Below are 24,638 nucleotides of genomic sequence, written 5' to 3'. Positions count from 1 at the left end.
AGGAGGTTGAATCTGCCGCACTCATGGCCGGGCTCGGGGGTGCGGAAGACCCGCAAGGCACAGCAGGCCCTCCAGTCCGGCAAGGCATTCCCAGGATGCTTGTTTCCGGTCCAGGGAAGACATGGCTTGGCAGTTCGGGCTAAACTGTTCCCATGAGGCACAGGGTCAGACTGATTTGCATATGGCCATGTCTGAACTGGGGTGATGTAGTGAGCTAAAGAATGATGATGGATTTAACCCAGATCAGTTGACTCGAGGTGAGTGTTTGATTTGCTCATATGCTCTGTCCATCATCCCCTTTGGTATCAGTAAGGGGTAGCGTGTACATTTTGTCAGATTAAAACAAAATAGTTGCCCTCCTTGTTCTTTTTATTTTTTTCAGGTTGTGACCTCTCCAGAATAAAAATATTTATAGAGGATTCCCTTACCTGTTTTAACCCACACACCACATCTACATCTTAACAGGCCCCTCACACGCACAGCATCTATACGGCAAGGAACAAAAGATCTCCGATGAAGAGCCCCTTTATGGGTGTCCATCGAGCATTGCAGTACCGGCTCGACGAGGAGCAGACCCATATGATGAAGCATGACACCTAGCTTGCTGGGTGAGTGAGGGTCCTAGTTCCGAAAGGTGGTATTCCCCACCTCCCCACCACTCTGAGCACTCACCAGGTGGCCAACTTGCCACCCAGGAACACCGTACCTCTTTGGTCTTCTAGGAATGGATGGCCACATACACAGCAGCCCACCATTGTCATCTAAAATGTGTAGCAGGATTGGGCAGAAGGTGGTTAACTGGGTGCAGTGGGGCATATGTGGGACTGGTAGGATTGTCACCTTTCAGGGAGGACATGTATAAGTAGTGTGGGACTCTTTGCTCAGATTTCACACTGCCGCATTCGCAATACTGGAAATACGGACAACTACAGCACTGTCTGCATAGCAGCCTTGGACCTGACCCCAGTACATGCCTGAGCCACTGACCTTGAAATACTTGATAATACCGAAAAAATCCAAAGGCACATGCTCTTATTTCTACCATATCTTTATTGATACCTTGTATTCAAGGACTACTAGCCATGAGATTGAGGTATACTGGCAGGCAAGGCTAACTATAGAGTTCACAGAAAAAGAATGGTTGGCTTGAATGGAACATCATGACCATGCTCTTAGAGAAGCAGGGCTACAGTTCACATACTACTTGGTACTGGTCCCCATATCAATCTAAGAAAGCCTGGCTCATGCCAGAAAATAAGTGCTGGAGACTGCTGGAAATGCAGACCCAAAATTGAGACATTTTAAAAATATTGTGGTCCTGCGCACACACCTGGATCAATAAAGCCCTGGTCTAAGTCACTTCGCTGAATTGGCTGAAGTTGTCATATTACACTATATGTGTGACAAATGTGATGTCTCCTCCAAATGGAGCAGATGGATGTTGACAACCCATATGGTGGTGAAAATATGCCCTTTTAGACACTGGTGCATGCTGAACATGCCCATGCACCAAGAATGGACGACTCAACTCTACAGATTAGCCACATTTGAGAGACAAATGTACAAAATCCAAGACTGAATTTCTATGTTTGTTAGTTTCTGGGGCCCATTCAAGCACCTCATTAATCCATAGAGTGCAGACCCCCATGGCATGTCTCCATGGATCATCACCATCTGCACTGCATGTCTGAGGGTGAGGTGGGATGGGGTGTGAGTAGTAGTGTGTGTGTGTCTGCCAGGGTGGTGCACATGATAGATAGGACCCCTGCCTTTATGGCTACAGGAAACTGGGGCAGACATCCCCTCTTATTATTATTGTCAGAAAGTAGGTGATATTTACCTATGCAACAAGAAAGTTGAGGAACTGTGAAAAGTTTTGTTTTTTGCTTTGACTACAAAAACTGTTTATACCATTTTCAAAAAGCTTTATTCAACGTATTAGGTCATAAAATCAGAAAACTTACATTAAAACAATATATAAAAACGTCGATAAGCAATTTAATACATGCCCCCTAGGATGGAAGAATCTAACTATCATAAAACTCTTTATACAAATCTTAAAATGTTTACATGTTAATTTGTTAAAAACTTTTTAAAAATATACCACAAAATGAATTATATTTGTTAACAGTCAGTTAAAAAGAGAAAATCATTTCACAGTTATACAATATGGGCAAGCATGCATGCTAAAACTCCACTAACTCATTGAGGGACCTCAATTCTAATTGCCCACACCCACCCTAGGTATTTTGCCATGGCTACAGCAATAGCTTCAGTTGTATCGCATCTAAGGATTCTTTTCGCCTCATACGCCCTTCTAGTTCCCAAAAGCTTACAAATTGGGGTCAACCAGGCGCGCCGTGGAGCTTTGTAACCACTACATTAAACAAAACATGGGTCAATGTTTCTTCACCACTCTGGCACACTAAACACAGGTCATTTCTAGTTGTAGACCATTTGCTAGTAAAATCATTTAATGGTAGTGTGCCGACCCTGAACTGGAAATATATTTTCTGCTCAAAGGGCTTTGTAATAAAGTCCCAATATTGCTCTAACTCAGGAATGGGTTTACAATCCAGAAAAGGCCCTGTAAGGGATGGAGACTCACAATTTCTCACTGTTTTGGTCTGGGCCATTTCCCAATATTTAGCCTTCAGGATCTGTTTAGATGGAAAAACTGTGTTTTTGGGGTCCTCCCATAGTGGACACATACCCATATTCACTAGAGTAGCTCTAAGCTGTCTCAACCATTTAATTTGGTGTGATGTGTCCATCCTCTTTACATCTTGAAAGCCAGCTGCATACGCTGCAAGTTCTGGAGTACACCAAATTCGACACCAGTACAAAAGAGGACGTAATTTTGCAAATTCCGCAATTGGCTTTCTCCCCAGATCAATCAATAACAGGCATGTTGTGGTACTGCTGGTAATATTTCTGAGAAACTTATTTTCCGAGATAGGAAGTTTGGATAAGTTCTCATCACCCCAGAGTCCTGCGCCATATAAGGCGGAACTGACTACCTTCATGCTGTAAAATCTCCATAGCAGGGCTAACTATCTTGGTGAAGGAGGTGTATTCTTTTTGTAGTCTTCCTACCAGTTGGCTATGTTTCAGGGATGCTATATCAACCTGATGTGTCCAGTTTAACCCCTCCTGGATGTTGACCCCTAGATTTGTGAACTCTTTGACCTGATCTAGCATGGGATTGTTCAGCATAATGCCCCCCTTAAAGGCCCTATGTGGATTAAAGGCCATCAATTTTGTTTTGGACAAATTGACCTCCAATCCCATCCCCATCGAGTGCAAAACTCTTCAAAGATTGTTAGGGCTCTCTGAAGCCCACTCTGTGTTTTGGAAAGGATCAAAGTGTTGTCCGCAAACATTAGTATGGGGACTTTTTCGCCTACCAGAGTCGGTGCGTCTGTGGGGGTTAATCTCATACAGTTCACTATCCCATTAATGTATAAAGAGAATAAGGTCGGGGCCAATACGCACCCCTGTCGAACACCCTTCTCCACTTGGGAAAATTCTGTGACTTCACCCTGCTTACCCCACCGGAACCTAGCCTTGTTATCCTCATGCAACCTGATGATAAGTGTCAACAAATCAGGTGGTAGCCCCATTTCTTATAGCGTCTGCCAAAGCTTTTTGCATGGTACATGATCAAATGCTGACGTAAGGTCAACAAAAACACATACAAACTACCCTTACCCAAGGTTACCGTTTTCCAGAATAGTAAAATAAACCTAAACACTTGGTCGATTGTGCTAGTAGAGGTACGAAACCCTGCTTGTAGGGGTGATAAAATATTGAATTCACCGATCCAATCCTGCACTCTATTGAGCACCAATCTGCCCATTATCTTTTGAAAAGAATCAATAAGGCTGATCGGCCTGTAGTTCTCAGGGCATGATTTGTCCCCTTTCTTAAAAACAGGAATGATCTCTGCGCCTTTCCAGGAATCTGGAACTGGCGCACCCTGAGCTATAGCATTTGTCAGTAAGAAAATATATTTGCCCCATCTCACTTTATCATAGAGGAATATATCCCGCGGTATTCCATCTAGACCTGGAGCTTTTTCTGCCAAGATGGATTTCAGGGCCACCTCCACATCTACCTTACTAAAAACTTCCCCCTCAAAAAACTGCTTAGCAATGCTGTCCTCTGTTTCATGTTCACTTGCAGCATATTGTGGTTTAAAGTGTTTTACCCACTCCGATTGTGATACATGATTTTGGGGCTGGGAGGCCTGCCCTCCTCTATTCCATTTATGGACATTCCAGAACTGTTTAGAATTCGTATTAACACAAGCCTTCCTCAACTCGTCTCACCTTTTGCTATCCCAATCCTTCTTCACCTTTTTTTGTGCCGCCCGATATGTGGCCCTTGCTGCTCGTACCACTATGGGGTCCCCTTGTATGATAGCTTCCCCTAAGTCTGCACAGGATTTTTTACATTACAAACTATACCATTCCTGAGGTTTGGGTGTAATCATCTTCTTTGGTTTGCTCCACATACTGAAATGTATATGCAATAGACCAAAAAATTAATTATAAATGCAAATAAAACTCTGTAAATCAATCAGAATCATTGCTTTTCCTTTGCAACTCCTGGTTGTAGCTGGTTAGGTGTAGGTGTTTTTACCAGCAATATTAGATCCTCCATCTGGCCTCTCATTAGGCCCATTTCTTGTTATAGCAAAATCATTTCTCGAAGCAAGTCTTGGTATTCCTTGGACAAGTCCAACCCCCTAACCACACCCTGTTCAAGAGTAACTGGGGTCTTCTGGGTTTCCTGAGGCCCCTCTTCTCTACTTGGTTCGTTATCAGAGATATCCAGCAATGTGAGGAACCTATTAGTACGCTCTACCATGGTGACAGTGTGATCTATAGTAACGGGACAATCTTTGGCTATTTCTCCTACATCAACATTACTAGCAACTTTTTTTGAAATTGTTTTATGAAACATTGGCAGGATGATGGTAGAGGGCATTCTCTTTTCAGCGGATGACCTGGTGGGGGGTTCAACACAGGTAGCTTGTGTCGTAGGCTCTAGTTCTAGAATACCCTCACACTCCTCTATCAGGGCATCAATTCGGTCTAAGTCGCAATTACTAGCTGCATGTGGTGGGATCTTCCTTGCCTTATTGCCCCTTCCACCTCGATTTGAACTAGTACCTCCACCGTCCCCACCATCTTCGCCCCCACTTTGTAACTTCCTTTAACCCATATATGTTGATGGGGGTCAGACTAAACTTTCTTTAATCAAACAGGGCCCAATACTTTCAACATTTACCTCACTCTGCTTCTCCCTAACGTGAACTATCTCATTTATAACACCACCAAAAGGGAGACAGCCCACAGGGAAAGTAGGGCAGTTCTTATTATCGGATTGAATCACCAGTATCTTTTACAAATAGTCACTTCCAGGAGAGTATCATCAGTACCTTTAAGGGTTGTTCGATCACAACGGATTTTCCAGCTCCACTCTCTGGCATATGCAGCAGACGTCAGGGCGGTGGCGCTGCCCTGCCTCTAATTGCCACTGACGGGCACAGATGGCCCGCCCTTGGTCCGGGCTTCCGCCGGGCGCCGCCCGTGCGCGTCCCGCGCTGAGGGGGTCGCGGTGCCGCTTTGTAGGCACTTCCTGGTGCTGAGGCAGTGTCGTTGGCAGCAAGGGAGTCTGGGGATTGTAGTTCTGCACTCTCCCGCTCCCGTAGTAATCCCCCAGCACTCAGCGTACTTGGCCCTCACCTTAGGCTCAACAATCGTCAGGTAGGCTTCCCACGCTGCAGGGGTCACGGTGTAGCTTTGTAGGCACCTCCTGGTGCTGCAGCAGTGTCGTTGGCAGCAAGGGAGTCTGGGGAGTGTAGTTCTGCACTCTCTCACTCCTGTAGTAATCCCTCAGCACTCAGCGTACTTGGCCCCCACCTCAGGCACAACAAACGGCAGGTATGCTTCCCACGCTGCGGGGGTCATGACATCGCTTTGTAGGTGCCTCCTGGCACTGTGGCAGTGTCGTTGGCAGCAAGGGAGTCTGGGGAGTGTAGTTCTGCACTCTTCCACTCCCGTAGTAATCCCCCAGCACTCAGCGTACTTGACTCCCACCTCAGGCACAACAAATGCCAGGTATGCTTCCCCTATTTATACTAATAGACTGGGTGTGAGACTTGTATGTACTCTCTTTTAACACAGTTTTTAACCTAGGAAAGGAAGGACGGCAAGCCAAGAGTGAAGTGTACCATGTTTATGCCTGTTATTGCCATACTGATGTTCTATACATTGACAAGTACCAAAGGGGTTTACTATGATGAAAATCTATATAAATAAAAATGTAACTGTTTGTTTGTTCAAAATCTCAAATCTCCTAAAAGTTCTTCACCGATGCTTTGAAATTTTGAAACAACGTTGCATTTGAATACGCAAGTGTTTTTATATACACAACGTTGGATTCAAATATGCGTGTGTCGAATATGCGTGTTTTTTAATCGAAAGCACAAACAGACACATAAAAATGTCAATGTGCGTTTGATAAAAAACTTAAATCTACAAAAGTTTTTCACCGATTGATTTGAAATTTTGACACAACGTAGAATTCGAATAAGCACGTGTTTATATATACACAACGTTGGATTCAAATACGCGCGTGTCAAATACACGCATGTTTTTAATCTAAAGGACAAACAGACCCTATCGATTGGGTTGCTGCGCAACAACTAAAATAGACGCATAGAGACAATAGTATACATATATTAGGATGGACAGTTGGTGTCAGGATGGCAGACCGGGAAGTGGATGGAGGGAGGGGGGAGGAGTTGGTTCACTTGGCAACATTAAGAAAGGACGCATAGAGACAATAGTCTAAATAGATTTGGATGGACAGTTGCTGCGCAACAACTAAAATAGACGCATAGAGACAATAGTCTACATATATTAGGATGGACAGTTGGTGTCAGGATGGCAGACCGGGAAGTGGGTGGAGGGAGTGGGGAGGAGTTGGTTCACTTTGCAACATTAGCGCGTCAGACCGGAAAGTGGGTAGAGGGAGGGGGGAAGAGTTGGTTCACTTGGCAACATTAAGAAAGGACGCATAGAGACAATAGTCTACATATATTAGGATGGACAAAAACATATTGTATACCCACAAGCATCGTGAAATTAAACATATTAGAAATGTGCGCTTACTCTTTTCTTTCTCTTCCATTTAACCAGACTGAGCCACAGCAACGTGTGGCCGGGTACAGCTAGTCAATGATAGAAATGTATCAAAGAAAGAAGGTGAATTGGGCATTTCCTGATCTTGCTCTTCAACGTGGTACTAGCCAATTTAAAGGAAATATAATAAAATTAACTTAAAAAAAAGAAAAATAGACACTACTCAAGTCTCAAGAATGGGCATGTTGCTTATAATTTCCCATTAGGTGCATATGGCTGCATAGATTTAAAAGAACAATAAAAATGAAAATAAATCCAAGTTAAACGCAGCATGGCATAGCATAACATAACATAACATAACAATGCCTTCTTTCATTTCCTGGTCTCTTCTTCCCTTTACTGGTCAGATATTCAGTTTCTCTTCTTCCCCGTCCTTTCCTCTCCCCCTCCTTCTTACTGTTCCTTGCAAACCCAATTGCCTAGAGGGAACTCATCCTGTTACTCAAGATTTCACAGACAAACTGGCAAATCATTACACGGATAAAGCAGACACGTTGAACTCGTACTTAAAACAGAAACAAAGCACCAGCACTAACTCTTGTACAAAACACCAATCCAAGAATGTTCTAATCAAGCCTCTCTGTTCCTTCCAACACATCTCACACAATGAACTTATGGACCTGGTCAAAGCAAGCAAGCCTGCCTTAACTACTGGAATATTTCCAGAAGAACTCAAAAAGTCATACATACGCCCTTTACTGAAGAAAACAGACTTGGACACTCTGAACCCTGATAACTACAGACCCCTTACAAATGGACCATTCCTGGGCAAACTGATAGAAAGAGCAGTGTTCACCCAGATGCCACAATTCATTGAAAAGAATGACATACTTTCAGACTTCCAAACAGGATTCCGTCCAGGAAGAGGCACTGAATCTGCCCTCCATGCCATCTGGGATGACCTAAAGAATGCAGTTGACCACAACGGGGTTGCTGTGCTACTTCTCTTGGACCTCTCAGCTGCCTCTGACACGGTTGACCATGACACTCTGAAACAAAGACTTTATGAAGCCGGCATAGAGGGAACTGCTCTAGACTGGATCGCGTCCTACCTTCAAAACAAAACTAATGTCATCCATACCCCACCTTTCTCGTCAAAACCGTACTCCACAAAAGCAGGGGTCCCTCAAGGTTCTATCATCTCGACCATGCTTTTCAACATCTACAGGAAGTCATTACCAGTACTGATCAATACATTTCACCTCACGTGCTATAACTATGCAGATGACACACAAATACTCCTGCAACTGGAATGCCCCAAAGACATTGGAAAATCACCCATTTTTAGCTGTCTCAGAGCCGTGGATCAATGGATGACTTGGAGCCATCTCAAATTGAATGCTTCAAAAACTGAAATACTCACGTGTGGCGATTGGAAACATTACAACCTGCTTGCCGCATGGCCTGATGACCTGGGATTACTGCCTAAAGTATCAAAGGAAGTAAGAAACCTCTGAATGACCATGGACTCCAAGCTGTCGATGAATGCCCAAGTGGATAAACTAGCAAGATCAAGCTTTGCTACTATAAAAATACTGCGACTAATTTTCCCTCATTTGGGATTTCCACACAAGGTTCAAGCTACCATCTCCCTTGTTCTGTCCAAACTCGATTACGCCAATAGCATCTACCACTGATCACCTTTAACGACCATGAAAAGACTACAATGGATTCAGAACTCAGCTGCCAGACTACTCTTGCAGATCAAACCGCGAGACCACAGCTCCCCTGCCTTGAAAGCCCTGCATTGGTTACCAGTTGCCAGAAGATCCACGTTCAAGCTGCTTTGTATCACTCACAAACAACAAAATACATGGAATAGGACCACTCTTCATCAGGAATAAAATCACCAAACACATTCAACAAAGGAACCTCCGCTCTAAAGGAGCATCTCGCCTCAAAATCCCACCATACAAGAAAAAAAACATGGTTGGCACATCCTTCTCTGTTCAAGCAGCCAAACTATGGAACTCTTTACCCCCAACATAAGGACCCCCGAAAACCACCTTATCTTCAGAAAACTACTCAAGATTTGGCTCTTCCTCACATAAGCACCATACGCAAACTGAAATTTACAGCATATCCCTCTGTATATAAGCATTTGTTTTCACTATAGATATGTACCTATCTGTGTGTATTACTTGTATAAACATGTAATAGAATATTATGTTAAGAGAAAAAACATAATAATAAATAAATCAAAATAATCTTTGGTCTACATGTACATACTTCCATTGTGCATCTATGTACCTTCCATGTACTTGGATCTGTGTGTCTGTTACTTTTCTCCTGAAAAAGCATATCCAATGCACTACCCTATTTCTCATCCTGTGCCTCTATCAATATCTTTAATCTACATATACTTATCTCCTTTATGTATCTATATACTTTCAATGTACTTATGGATCTATATATTTATCACTTTCTTCAATTTAGCATTTCCAATGCACTACCCTATTTCTCACCCTATACTTCGCTCAATATATCTTCTAGCCCAACCTTCCGACTTATCTCAAACTTCTTTCTACTACTCCTTCCAATGCACTACCCTATCTCTCATCCTATACATCTATCAACACGTCCTCTACATCCACTCTCTCATTTATCCCAAACCCCATACCACTACTATGATCGCCAAAATAACCCTTTCTAGACTCTCTCCTACTCTACCCCTCCTTGCATCATCAGACACCTCTTTTTACTATACCGATCCCCTAAAACAAACCTTTCAAAACTCTTCCCTCTGGCTCCTCCCCTCCAAAACTCCTTTTTACTCATCCAAAAGCCTCCTCCTACTGCTAAGACCTAAAACAAAATAATAAAAAAAATCCTTCACTCTTTTATCCCTCCACTATCCTTTTCAATCAAAATAACTAACATGTTCACTTCTCAAATTCCATATTCAACTATACTAATATACTACCCAAATAAGTGAATAACATATCCACTACTTAAATTACTTCATATTTATACTATACTAATTTTCAACACTAATCCTTTATGGGTTCCGAAGTGGCGTGCTACTCTCCAAAAAGAACACCCATCAGGGGTAACAAGTGCTATATGAATGCAAATCTTTCTTCCCCTTTTATCCCTCTGCTATTCTTCTCACTTCAGGTAACTGACTAATATCCACCACTGAAATTACTCCATATTTCACCATATTAATTCACCACTAATCCTTTATAGGCTTCCTGAATAGAGTGCGTCAAAAATCGCTATATAAATGCAAACCTTTGTCCTCCTCTATCCTTCTGCTATCATTCCATATCCAAATAACTGACTAACCTATCCACCACTTAAAATGTACTTGCATGTTTCACTATACTAATTCAACACTAATCCTCTATGGGTCTCGGAGTAGGGTGCTACTCGCCGAAAAAGCGCTTCGACGCCTCGTCATGGGCAGTAAGCGCTATATAAATGCAATTACAATACAATTACAATTACAATATAATAGGGAAGACAAGGCATTGTGATATCATTCAAGGTCCACATAATTTGTTCTTCATACATGATCAATAGCCTGCATAGACATGATCTATGGCTAAGCATTAAGAGATCCAACACTCAGAAAATACAAAGTGCTTGATAAACTGTTAGGCATGTTACATATAATTACATGGTATTTCTCACTGGGCTTACCTGGCTCATCAATTGATCGAGGTTCTATAGATAGAAAGAAAGAAAATCACATATCAAGATTTAATATTTTTTTGTTTGAAAATAATGTTTGACTCAACTCTAATTCTATGCTGACCATTCATTTTCTAAATATATTTGGCTCACTAACGGACATTGAAAAAAATAGGTGGCATTTCATCATTAATAAAATAGTGGATAGCATGTATATGCCTCAACAGAAGGGTTACCACAGTGCATTTTAAAGTTGAACATGCAGGCACTCTTACATCATTAGCGTTTACAAGTGATACTGCCGAAGAAGTGCAGGTGAGCGAAAACTTTACATGACATGTGGAGACCTGTCAATCATCACAAATTAGAAAATACAAAATGGTCCTCTATTGTGCATTTTAACGGTACATGTTAATAACAGAATTTAAAGAAAACAATTTAATTTTTAGCACAGTGACTTTGAAGCTTTCAAACTGTCTATAGATTACCAGAACAGTGACCAGCATATCATTGTTTGAAGGACACTAGCAGTGCATGATCTTTTCTTCAAAAGTATTTTTATTGGCATTTCATTGTAAAACAGTGAAAAAAGGATGAAATTGCGACAGTCTCGCGCATCACCCACGCAGGGGTTAGCTGTGAAAGTAGCCCACCTTCAACCCACCTCACCGGACCGAACTCATTTCAACCAGGCCCCAGGCACATCAGCTAGGATTCTAATAGTTGCAAGCCTGGCGAAGAGGGGTGCCTCCCGGCTTGCTGGGTAAATGCACAACCAGTGGCAGGTAGGCCAGACCCCTGCAGTGCTAACCAACCAAAGTCTGACCGGTATTGTCCAACAAAAAGTTAATAACCATCCTCTCATGGTGGGTCAAAGGCGAACATCCTTGTGTGGTGCCCTGGTGGGGTTCGCCATGAAGAAGCAGTAAGCGGAATACACAGCAAAAATAACAAGATTAGGAACCCCCCCACCGCCCCCCCCCCACAATCCTCCCCCCTCCTCCGTGGTGGTATCAACTCGTAGATACTAAAGGCAGGGCGCACAATGTGAACAGATCACAGTTGAAATAAGTGGATGGCTCTAGCACTGGCAGGACACATTGCGGAAGGCAGACCTTTGGAGAGGAAAGCAAGCAAGGGGCCCCAGCGGAATTCAAAATTCTTAAAGTCGTCTAGGAATATGTCGGCCATTCTTTCCATACTTAATAGCCTCCAAAGATGCGAGTGCCAAAGAGAGATGGCCGGTGCTTCACTCTGTTTCCATGCAGCAGCGAGGGTGAGTTTAGCAGCCTCAATGCTGAGCCACATGATCCTCTTGTCCGCCCTAGTTTGATGGTCGAGACTCAGATCACGGAGACCCAGAAGGGTAGTGGCTATCGAGGTAGGAATGGGGTACCCCAGCATCTCCTTGATGTGGGCCAGAATTTCCTCCCAAAATGGGCGGATGATAGGGCAATCCCCCCATATATGCTGGAAGTCTCCCAAAAGTCCACACCCCCTCTAGCATCTATCTGAAGTGTCGGGGAATATCTGTCGCAGTTTGGCTGGGTACAAGTACCAGTCCATCATGGTTTTCATGTGTGCCTCCCTTAGTTCCACAGAGTGGTTAGACTTAGCTATATCTGACCATAAGTGTGTCCATTCCGTGTCAAGAATATCTCATTGGAGCACCCTCTCCCACATGGACATGTAGCGAGGCAGAGGGGAAATGGCAGTGGAAAGAAGGAACCCATAGATAAAGGTGATAGCGCCCTTCATGGAAGAGGATTTGGTCAGAAAGGCTTCAAACTTGGTGCGGGGATGTGTAGCTGCTTCTCTCACCTGAGGGGTTCGGCCCCAATGTAGTAGCTGTGCGTGGTGGTAGCGTTCGGTCTCCTGAACCCCATAGTCCCTCTTACAGTTGTCGAAGGTGAGTGGGTCCCAGTTATGGAACAGATGTGTTAGAGCCAAACAGCCCCCTTCCCTCTAAGTATCAAAGGGGCCCTCCATCATTGCTGGTTGGAAAGCAGGGGAGTGAAGGGGGAGGGGAATGTTGTCCACCTATCGTCCCTGGAAAACGAGTCCCAGACCTTCAACGTGGTGCTAGTGGGGGTACTGATGTATGCATTTTTGGGTCTGTCGCTCTTGGCTAACCACACTAGATCCCAGATCGTCCTTCCCGTTATGCTTCGATCCATATGGAGCCAGTGTTTTTCTGACTCCTTTTGCGACCATTCTACTAGCACTTGGAGTTGCGCAGCTTTATAGTACAGGTGAATGTCAGGTAGTCCCACGCCTCCCTCTTTCCTTGGTCTAACCAGGATGGTGAAGGAAAAGCGCGCACGGCCCTCCTGCCAGATAAACCGTAGCATCATGGATTTTACTCGCTGAAAGAACTCCCTGTCAAGGTCAATGGGAAGAGCCTGGAATAAATAAAGTAGTTTGGGAAGAAGGGACATTTTAATCGCGTGGACCCTCCCCAGCCATGATATGAACATGGGCTTCCAGCGGTTCAGGTCGATCTGTATCTGGGAGAGAAGCGGGGGAAAGTTGGCCGAGTAAAGTTTCCCCAATGTGGGGGTCAAGTGGATCCCCAGGTATAGAATGGAGGAGCTGGCCCATGAGAGATGTGTTGATGACTGCAGACGGAGGACTTCAGAGTGGGGTAGTGTGAGGTTCAACACGTATGATTTGTCATAGTTAACCTTGAATCCAGCAACCGCCTCGAAGCGCTCCAGTTTCGTCTGCACGTGGGGGAGAGAACGGCCCGGGTCTGAGAGGGAGAGGAGGACGTCGTCTGCAAAGAGCGTGATTTTGTGTGCTTCCCCAGTGAAGGGTAGGCCTTGAATATTGGGATTGTCCCTCACTGCCATCGCTAGGGGCTCCATACTAAGGGCGAAGAGTAGGGGAGAAGGGGGGCAGCCCTGACTAGTGCTCAAAGAAGGAGGACGGGTGCCCATTTACTACCACTCTGGTTCTAGGGGAGAGGTAGTTTGCCCGAATCATCGTCAGAAACCTAGAGGAGAAGCCGAAGGCTGCCAGCGTTTGGAAGAAGAATCCCCAGTCTACCCGATCAAACGCCTTCTCAGCGTCGAGCCCCACCAGGACCGTTGGGATTTTAAACTTGTTGGCTTTTTCAATTAAATGTATTACCCGCCTCGTGTTGTCGTGGGTCTGGTGACCCTTGATAAACCCTGACTGGTCTGGGTGAATGAGAGCTGGCATCAGGTCATTGAGCCGTCGGGCGATGATAGAGGAATAGAGTTTCGCATCCAGATTCAGGAGGGCTATTGGCCTATCAGAGGCGCACTTCTTGGGGTCCTTCCCGGGCTTGGGTATGACGGATATCACAGCTTCTGCCATTTTGCCCGACGTCTCCCCCGCACTTGCCATGCCGTTAAATAATCTGACCAAAAATGGACTAAGTTCAGAGGCGAAGGTCTTATAGAATATGGCAGTTTATCCATCCGCCCCCGGGGCCTTATGGGGTTTCAGACCCTTAATGGCCGCTAACACGTCCTCTCTGGTAAAGGGTGCAGAAAGCGTCTCATTCCACTCCGCTGATACCTGGGGTAGCGGTAGCGTTCGTAAGTACTCCGTTTGCTCGGCGGTATCATGGGTCTCCCCCGAGTAGGGGTTTTTATAGAAGGTACCAAAGAGGTCGGCTTTTAACTCGTCCCTGTGTGTCAGTTCCCCCTGATTGTCCAGAATTCCCCCTATATATTCTCTTTCGCGCTTGTCTCTGAGCTGCCTGGCGAGATGCCTCCCCACTTTGTTGCCTTGGGAGTAGGAGAGACGCCTCAGTTTGAGCAGCGTGTGTTCTGCCCTATTATTATAGTGTGCTCGGAGTTTCCCTCTGACTGCTGTGAGTTGTCACACTGCGCGTCTGGAGGGATTAGCCTTATGGGCTTGTTCTAGGGTGGAGAGCTCCTCTTCCCATTGTTCCCGTTCTCGACCCCGCTGTTTATTTAGGGAAGCATTCAGGCCCAGGCACTGCCCCTGTATGCATGCTTTAAACGCGTCTCAGGTGGTAAAGATGGAAGTGTCCCCGTGTCATTAAGTGTGAAAAACTCCTGTATAGCTCCCCTCAGCACGGTACAGGAGGTTTTGCTCCGAACCAGGGATGCGGGAAAGTACCATCTAGGGTTATTCCCGGCCTTGACACCCCAGTGGAGGCCTATTGCATGCAAACTATGAACGGACACAGACAATGGGAAAATCGTGGCTTTGCGTAGATCGCCTCGGAGGGTCTGACTCAGGAAGAAGTGATCTAGCCGGGAGTAAGAGCGATGAACATGTGAGAAAAAAGTGTAGTCTCTGGATTCGGGGTGTAGGGAGTGCCAGGCATCGAAGAGCCCCATATCCCTGACCTGCTGTTGTGTCTCAGGGGAAAAGGAGCCCATGTCAGACCTCTGGGAGTGGGTACTATCCAGGTCTTTCTGCCATACCAAGTTAAAGTCCCCCATAATGAACAGTGGCCGTTCAGCAAAGTCTACCACTTTCCCCAGTAGAGTCTGAAGGAACCCATTCTGGCCTGTGTTTGGAGCGTACAATACAACAAAAGTGCATGATCTGCCTCGCAGAAGCCCCTTCACCATGATCCAGCGCCCCTCTTTGTCACCTTGGACCCCCATGGGCTGAAAGTGCAGGGCTGAGCGGAACTTAAGGGCCACCCCTCTCTGTTTCGTGGGGGCTGAGGACCTATAAATGAGTGGGAACTGTTTATGCTTAAGGCGGGAGTCATCTAATTTAGTTAGGTGTGTCTCCTGTAGGCCCACGATATCCAACTGGTGGTCAATAATATATTTCCAGACCTTTTGGTATTTTTGGGGTGAGTTAAGCCCCTTTACATTCCACGTCCCCAGTGTTATCGGCATCGTCTATGGAACCATCGGGACTTCTCTGTGGGGGCCATTCACCCCTTACATCCATATTGAGCCCATGAAAGCATAGTTTCTCCACTGCGTATCTCCCCCCCTTGGCGGTGACGTCATAAGACCATCCAACCCGGATCAAGCCGTTCCCCAGTGAGCAGACCCCCCGCCCTCCTGTCCTACCCCTTGCTGCCCCGTTTCGTGTATAGGAAGCCTTCAGTAGTTCTGCACCCTCAGTGAACAATCCCCTGCTACCACCACGTCCCACCCGAACCCCCTGATCCAGCGCTCTGTTTGAAAAACTGTCTCAATAACGCTACCTATCACCTCAATACTCACCATTAATCATAAAACACATATAAAGGCTCATAATACCAATGAGACAATTTTTGAGCAACTGAATCATGTGGTCTGATTAACTAAACTATTCACATATTATTTACATAATTATATACAACTGCAGTTTATCTATTTTCACCATGGTTTAAAACATTTATAATTTATTAATAATCAGACCACTAAAGCGATTGGATCAACTGATGGAAACGAGACCATGAATAAACAAGACCAGCTTGTCTTTTCAAATCTAATTTTATTAACCTTATTTTTCATATAGAAAAAGGCATTTACGTTTTAGAATCTTTATTTTATAAGCAAATAAGAAAGCAGCATTTTAATAAGGAAATTAATTAATAAACTGACACTTTCAAAGCAAGCTCAGAAACATGAAATATTAGCAGAATAACAGTTTCCATTCCCTAAGTCTATTTCCCTGTCTGTTTCTCACTCCACCTAGAAAGGAAAAATCATTTAAAGTCTGCTGTCCTTACGTGCGCCAAAAGTCCAACAGCATGTCACGTCATTCAGGAATCGGAAGCAGCGAGCTTTTTCCCTGCTCATGGTGTCAGGTTTTATACCTTTGTTTCTAGCTAAACTTTCTACATTTTACATTCTTTTAAAGAAATCCAAGCTTTTCATTGGCTGTCCTGTGTCAGTCCACGATTAGGTCACCTCCGATTGACCAAGTCCAGGCTTCACATATGCCCTATTGTCTATTCACTTCCACAACTTTCAGCTTCCTCAAGAAAGTTACTTTTTCCTTGAGTTTTGAACATTAACTTCCTAGCCTTGGCAGACACTTTAAGTTCCTGTCCTGGAGCCTTTTCTCCATGAGCACGTTCAACTCAACCAAAGAACTGCTTTTTCAATTAACGATGACAAGGCAGTAAAAATCTCCACAGCTACGTATGTGCGAAGGCTTCACTCTGGACAAACTTCTGCGTCTGCAGCTCTGTCAGCCACATTTTCTGAATCACCTTTAGGCCTCACTTTGGAAACTATTATTAAACAAACACAAGACATCAATTAATTAAAGAATTGAGACCCATTCTGTTACCCACCCCCTTTACTAATTAATCCTGTTAATTATGTTACCTAGCAAAAGCACAAACAAGCAGCACTATAATTACTTTTCGTCAGGAACTGCACGAATCTCCATGAGCTTTTGTCACAGAAAAGACATAACATAAGCACCCAAAATAAGCACATGCTATTAGTTAAACAGCCGCATTTAATACTGACAAAGACAATAGACAAGGTTAGTTTATTATTTTTCTTTGCGTTTGCAACATAAAGCACATTAGTTTATCCCGTGTATGTTGATGAATTTATTCTTAAACTAAGTTGATTAGTAATTTCACCACATGCTTATTAATTTAATTACTTGTTATAGGAGATTAACTTCACAAGTTTGAACAACATTTTGTTCTTCACCTTGCTTCATCAACTACCTCATCTGGTGATTTCTAAATCACCAAATAATACCCAAAATTTATACATTTTCAACCCTTGAACATGTTTTGGACTTCTTAATATTTAGTATTTCTAAACTTTAGATTCATCTGTTTTTCTGCATTTCTCATATTGGGTTCCACGAAACTCTTCTAATTCTATTTCTTTTTCTTTTTCTTTTCTTAGTTTGTAAATTCTTTTCTTTTTTATTAGATGTTTTCTTCTTTTGTGTATCATGCAACTAATTTTTAACAAAAGTATCACTATAGCTATGATTATTAAAGGAAAAACTATTTTACCTATAATTTAACTACCAATCTCTTGAAACCAATATTTAATTGCTGCAAATCATTTACTCAAGCGTTCTGAAAAGCTTTCGTCTTCTAAAGGTTCTACTTCATCATGTAATTCAGTAATATTTTTTATATACATTTCTATATTCTGACTTTTGTCAGGTATGTAAATACAACAATGTTGAACATGCAAAATTCCACAGACTCCACCCTCTTTTTCCAGCAAAATGTCTAAAGCAAGACGATTTTGCATCACCATAATTCTCATAGCAATAAGCTCTGTATTCACTAATTGAAATCCACTTGCAGTATCTGTTGACAATCTATCAACAATTGTAGACATTTTTCTGATTTTGTTTGCATTCAGGGTTATTCCTACCATAGGTATTAATGCACCAAATATGTCTCCCATTATTTCTGAAAAGCGTTCCCTTCTGAATCTTTTCAGGTGATTGCCAATTTCAAATGAACCCTTTGCATTTCTATCTACATGAAAATTTTTGGGAAAAACTAAACCTACATAACATGACCCATAGCAATGGTTGGGGAGATTATAATAAGCTTTATTCCCACAAACAAAATAAATTCCAGGAAAGATTGGATCTTTGCCTCCTTTAAATCCCCAACCCCCTATAATACGATAAGTGTCTTCACATTGACTTGCACCTACAAAATAATTATCAAACAAAGTATTATCTCTACTTATACAAAATTTTCCACTAACAGGTTTATCTATGTGAATTGCAACATTTTCATTTCTGCCATTAAGCTTTTCATCTTCGATCTGCCAAAATGTAGACTTAGTATGTTTCATCATTTCATTTTGCTTGTAAATTGCCCTTCTCTCTTCCACCATATTTAAGAACGTCTTCTCTTCTGTTCTCAATTTACATGTTAAATTATTTCTAAAAGCGTACTCATAAGTGAGTTCACTAGTCACTAGGAAAAATTCCCTCATCTGTTTAGCATGTTTCACTTTATTCAAACTATTTTCAACTTTTAAATTTGTGAACATCTCATCAAAATCTGAATATTAATATTCTAAACGTCCAGTTTGGTAAAACAAACTACCTATTACACTACATGTTATGCCATAAGTAAGAGGAAGCATATTATACGTAACACCTTCAGACACAGAAGTAGGTAACTTCACACAAATGTAGCAGTCTTTAACATCCATCACCATCACATATTCAGATAAAAGTCTTGAAAAAGTATTACTAGAAAAATCTCCCACAGATCTATCTTGATGAATCTCTTGTTTATGTACAATAATTTTATCAGTATTATCAACTTTATCATTATTAACCACAACTTTACTAGTCATGTTAGTTTTATACATCTCTTTATCTATTCCGAAAAGAAAAATGACTGCCAAAATTAACCAAACTAAAATTATCAAGATTACACATATTGAAGACAATTTGCAACATCTTTTGAAAATTGAGCATCTCGAATTATTATTAGTAGAAGGCATCTTTACTTGCAAACAAGAGCCTTAAAAAGAAAAAATGAAAAATGAAAAATTACTAAATATACTCCCCTCTTTTTTTTTTTTTAACAGATAACTTTATTTTCTAACAGCTTTTCTTCGACCTTATGTCCTACATCAATGTGTTTTCCAGCTAACACAATTTCTTCGACCTTGTGTCACCTAACACAATTTCTTCAACCTTGTGTCACCTAATGAACAAAATCAATCATTATCACTGGCATCATCTAAATTTCTTTGACTACTATTTACTTCTACTACTGGTGGAATTATAATTTAAGTCCACTCTGTGATTTATACTTCTGATTTGGCTTTATTACTCTTTTTGCTCTGCTGTTTATCACTTCTATTTTCTTTTCTGCTTGTTTTTTCTTATTTGAGTCTTCTTCCTTTTGACTTGTGATCTCATTCACCTGGTCTTTTGCTTTATTCACTAATTTAAATTTTATGCCTTCGTTTTCGTTTGGCCAATTATCTCCTTTCCTTATTAATTTCCTTTTCGGTTCAGCCAAATTATACTCCACTCTCCAAGCTCTTTTCCTTGATCTTTTCACTCTTGATTCATCTCCACTATCATGCGTTTCACTTTCTGTGTTGTCAGCTGATTCATTAATAATCAGCTTTATTGTATCAGATTCTTTCTCAGATTCAGGTACTTCTTTACTAGACAGTTTCACTCTGTTAGGAACAACATCCTTGTAGCTGGTACTTGGAATTTCTTCTTCTTCTTCTTCCTCAATTACTTCCAATTCACCAGTTTCATAATTTTCGTTCCTTCTTCCAGAGCTTCCAGTCTGCTTTTCAATACTTTCCTGATCTTGAATCACTTCTTGTTCAGTTTCCTTTTCTGCTTCTTTATCTAGCAGATCTTCATCATTTTCATTTTCTTCAGAATCTTGTATCACAATTTCTTCATTCAATGCTTCATTCGCATTTGAATTTTCCAGATGTCGACTTTCTTGTCAATCTTCAGGATCTGGATTTCTTTCGGGTTCTTCTTCTGAATCTGAATCAGCTGAGGTTTCACCTTCGTCAGGATTCTCAGGTGCTGGCACACGTATGGTATGGCTAGCATGAATCCATCTCTTCAATCCCCTACACTTTACTGCATTTGTTGTGACTAATATCACCTGTCTTTCCTTTTGCCACCTTGGAACTAGGCAATTTCTTCTTCGATGTACTTTTGTCCTCACCCAGTCTCCTGGTAACAGATCATGAGCTTGTTCTTTCTCTTTTGTAATTACTTCAGTTCCCACCTGATGGAACACAGAAGTCACCACATCAGATAGATTTTTGCAGTAATCCATAATGACGCTATCATTAATGCTCAACAGTTCATCAACTGGAACAAATGCTTGCCTCATGACCCTGCCCATTAAAATTTCATGAGGACTCAAACCTGTTGTACTATCTGGAATGCTTCTCAAAGACATCAAAACAAGTGGAAGTGCATCCGTTCACTTCATTCCTGTTGCTAAGCACATTTTTGCTATTCTGTTTTTTATTGTACCATTCACTTGCTCAACAACACCTGATGCTTCTGGTCTGTAAGCACAATGTAATTTTTGCTTTATATCCAGTGCATCACAAATCAATTTTAGCAATCTGTTTTCAAAATGTGTGCCACGATCTGTCTCGACCGGCACTGGCAATCCATACCTTGGTATGATTTTCTCAAAAGCAATTTTGCCACAGTAATTGAATCATTGCGGCGTGTCGGAAATGCTTCCACCCATCTTGAAAACAAACAGATTATCACCAAGACATATCTGAGTTTGTTGTGAGGTGGCATGTCAATGAAGTCAAGCTGTATTCTGGTAAATGGGCCACCCTCCCGTCCTATGGTTCCCATGCTCACAACAGTTTTTCTGTTTGGGTTCATCTGTTGGCAGATAAGACACCTCTGACAAAGAGATTCTGCAATTATTCTGAATTTAGGATTGTACCATGTTTGTCTGAATAATCTAATCATTGAATCTCTGCCAATATGTCCTGGACCATGGTACATGCGTGCCATGTCAGAAATCATACTATCTGGCATTACTGGTCTGTCATCTTTGTAAACCCACACCTCATCTTCTTCTCTCTGTCTGCATCCTGCTTTTAACCATGTGTTTTTCTCCTCAGCATTTGCCTCATCTTGCAACTGTTTTACTCCCTGCCAAGTCTCAACTACAGATGTTAGCATAAGTGAGTTCAAAACATGTTCATTTTCTTTTTCCCGATTAATGGACATATTATGTTTTGCACAGAATTTTGCTATTGAGTCAGCATATGAGTTTCCTTTTGTTATGTAATCCTTCCCCTTTTTATGTGCTGTGCACTTTACAACTGCAATTTTTTCTGAAAGCTGAATTCCATCAATTCATCTTTTAATCAACTGAGCATTTCTTATTGGTGATCCCGCAGAAGTTAAATAACCTCTTTGAGACCACAGCTGGCCATAGTCATGGACTACACCATAACCATATTGACTATCAGTCACTATGGTAATTTGTAACTTTTTTCCCAATTCACATGCACGAATCAAAGCAATTAATTCTGCTACTTGAGCTGATCGAATTCCTTTGAGACAGGAAGCTTCAATTACATCTGCAACTGAACACACTGAATATGCTGCACTCAGAACACCTTCATCTGTTCTCAAGCATGAACCATCAACAAATAAAACAAAATCTGATTCAGCCAATGGGACATCTTCAATGTCCTGCCTTGGTTTTGTGCATTATTCTAATACATCCAGGCATTCATGATCAACCTCATCCCTGATTTCTGTTTCAGTAGTGTCAGGTAATAATGTGGAAGGATTTAAATTCACACATCTCGCAATTGAAACATTGTCCGAGCCAAGGATAACTTTTTCATATTTTGTTAACCTATTATTTGTCAAATGTTGTGTTCTGCTTCTAGTGAGGAGAATATCAACTGAGTCTGGTACATATACTTTCACAGGAAATCCCATTATTATTCCTTCACTTTGTTCCAAACTTACACTTGTTGCAGCTACTGCTTTTAAGCAACCTGGTAATGCTTTTGCAACAGGGTTAAGAACAGCTGAGAAATATGCTATTGGCTTTCTCAGTCTTCCATGTCTTTGAATCAGAACTGATAATGCACATCCTTCTCTTTCACTGCAATACAGCTCAAATTCATTTTCATAATCCGGCATTCCCAATGCTGGAGCTTCACACAGACTTTTCTTTAACTGTTCAAAAGCTTCTAATTCAGTTTCTGTTAGACTAATCGGGTCTTTTATGTCTGCTTTTGTCAGTTTCTGCAGTGGCTTTGCGATAACTGAAAATCCACTAATCCATTGGCGACAATAACCTACCATTCCTAGAAACATTCTGACCTGTCTTTGTGTTTTTGGAGGTTGCATTGCTTGAATAATTTTTATTCTTTCTGTTGTCACTTGTCTGACTCCCTTTGCAATTCTGTGACCCAGATATTTTACTTCTTGTTTGCAAAACTGTAATTTTGCAGGAGATACTTTATGTCCCTCATCTGCCAGATGATTTAAAAGAGTAATGGTATCTGTTACACAATTTTCTCTGGTTTTTGCATCCACAAGAAGGTCATCAATGTACTGCACTAACATAGATTTTCCAGGTAAATCTAGATTTCCCAACGATTTCTTTAGCAATTGATTAAAAATAGATGGACTTTCAGTGTACCCTTGAGGGATTCGACACCATGCTAGGATACGCTCTTTGAACCGGAACGCAAACATTTGTTAGCTTTTTGGAGGCAATGGAACAGTAAAGAATGCATTACATAAATCCTTAACTGTATACCATTCTGCATCATGCGGAATCTGATATAAAATTACTGCAGGATTTGGTACAACTGGGCAACATGGAACAACAATTTTATTAATCTTTCTCAGGTCTTGAACAATTCAGAAAGTTCAGTTTGGCTTTTTAATTCCCATAATCGGTGAATTACATGGGCTACTCTCAATTTCTTTTAGAACACCTTGTTTTATGAATTTGTCTATTACAGGGGTAACACCTTCAATCACTTCTGCTTTCATTTTATACTGAGGAATGTTTGAATAATCTGCTCCTTGTTTTACTGATATTTTTACTGGGTCTACACTTTTCATCAAACCCATTTCATCTCCAGTGAAATCCCAAATTTTTACATTCACTGTGTCTTTTAATTCTTCAGGTAGATTATTCTCATCAAACACAGGAAATAATTTACTTTCTTCTGCCTCCACCATTGACATCGTTAATTTGTAAAGCCCATCTTCTTCTGAAGTTTGAAGCTCTATACCATCCGGTGAGCAATATATTTTACAATTCACTTTACACAATATATCCCTTCCTAACAGATTAACAGGACTGCTATCACAAACTACAAATCTATGCATGTCCTTAAATGTACCTATTTCAACTTCAATTGGTTCCGTTAAATCTGTTTTTATTTGCTGATTAGCTACACCTACTACTTGGATTGTATCTCCAGAGAGAGGAAGGTTTTCTATTTCCACTGATCTAACAGTAGAACGGGTAGCACTTGTATCCACTAAGAAAGTAATTTCTACATCATTCACTTTACCATTTACAAATGGACCAGATTGATCTACCTCAAGAGTGGCTCCAAGCACACATTCTTCCTCCTCTCTCAGGCACCGTCAGAAATAATCTTCAGATTCACTCCCTCCATCTTCTTTCAACCAATATTGTTGAGAAACATTTGACACATTAACTCTTGGCAATCTGTTTACCTGTTCACCTTCGCTGAATCCTGTTTCTGCACTGTATCTCTGCACATTTACACAGTTTGGAAGTGGCGGTTGTGGTATCTGACTCTGCTGAAGCACTAACTGTCGCTGTAGCTGTTGCTGCTGATTTATCTCATTCTGCATCTGTGGATTTACTGATGCATTTTTTAAATAATTTCTGGGCGGATTCTTGCATTCACGCTTCCAGTGTCCAATTTTGCCACAATTAAACCATGGGAGTTTCTGTTTTAACTCTTCTATATTACCCATCAATTTTGGTTTATTATAATTACCTTTACATTTCCCTTGATTCTGATCAACATTTGTATTTGCTAGGGTTGCTATTTGTTGTTCAGCCACTTTACCTGTGCCCATATAGCCTTTTCTTTCAGCTTCTTTTGTTTAGCATCTATTTCATCACTACAGAATTTTGCTATTCTCAAGATCTCATCCACTGTGTGTGATTGCCAACCAACTATTCCAGTTCTTATCATTTCACCAATTTCAGGTCTCAAGTCATATACAAATCTGTATATAAAATGTCTCATATCTTTTTCACTTAAATTTTCATAACCACTGTATTGTTTAAATACCAGTAGTAGTCTTTCATAAAATGAATGTACTGATTCT

At 41.7% G+C, this 24,638-nt stretch overlaps 1 protein-coding gene across 1 annotated transcript in view; it reads right to left on the bottom strand.

Annotated features, from left to right (window-relative positions):
* MYPN (myopalladin) overlaps positions 1 to 24,638 on the bottom strand; it is a 2,138,596-nt gene that overhangs the window by 1,347,531 nt on the left and 766,427 nt on the right. Inside the window, exon 8 of the mRNA XM_078643205.1 lies at positions 10,860 to 10,883. Coding sequence (XP_078499331.1) covers positions 10,860 to 10,883 — 24 coding nt within the window. The remainder of the gene's footprint in view (positions 1 to 10,859; positions 10,884 to 24,638) is intronic.

This window comes from Lissotriton helveticus, chromosome 5_1, assembly GCF_964261635.1.
Source record: "Lissotriton helveticus chromosome 5_1, aLisHel1.1, whole genome shotgun sequence".
NCBI lineage: Eukaryota > Metazoa > Chordata > Amphibia > Caudata > Salamandridae > Lissotriton > Lissotriton helveticus.
The sequence above is the reverse complement of the archived record's forward strand: the minus strand, read 5'-3'. Positions and strand labels throughout refer to the sequence as shown.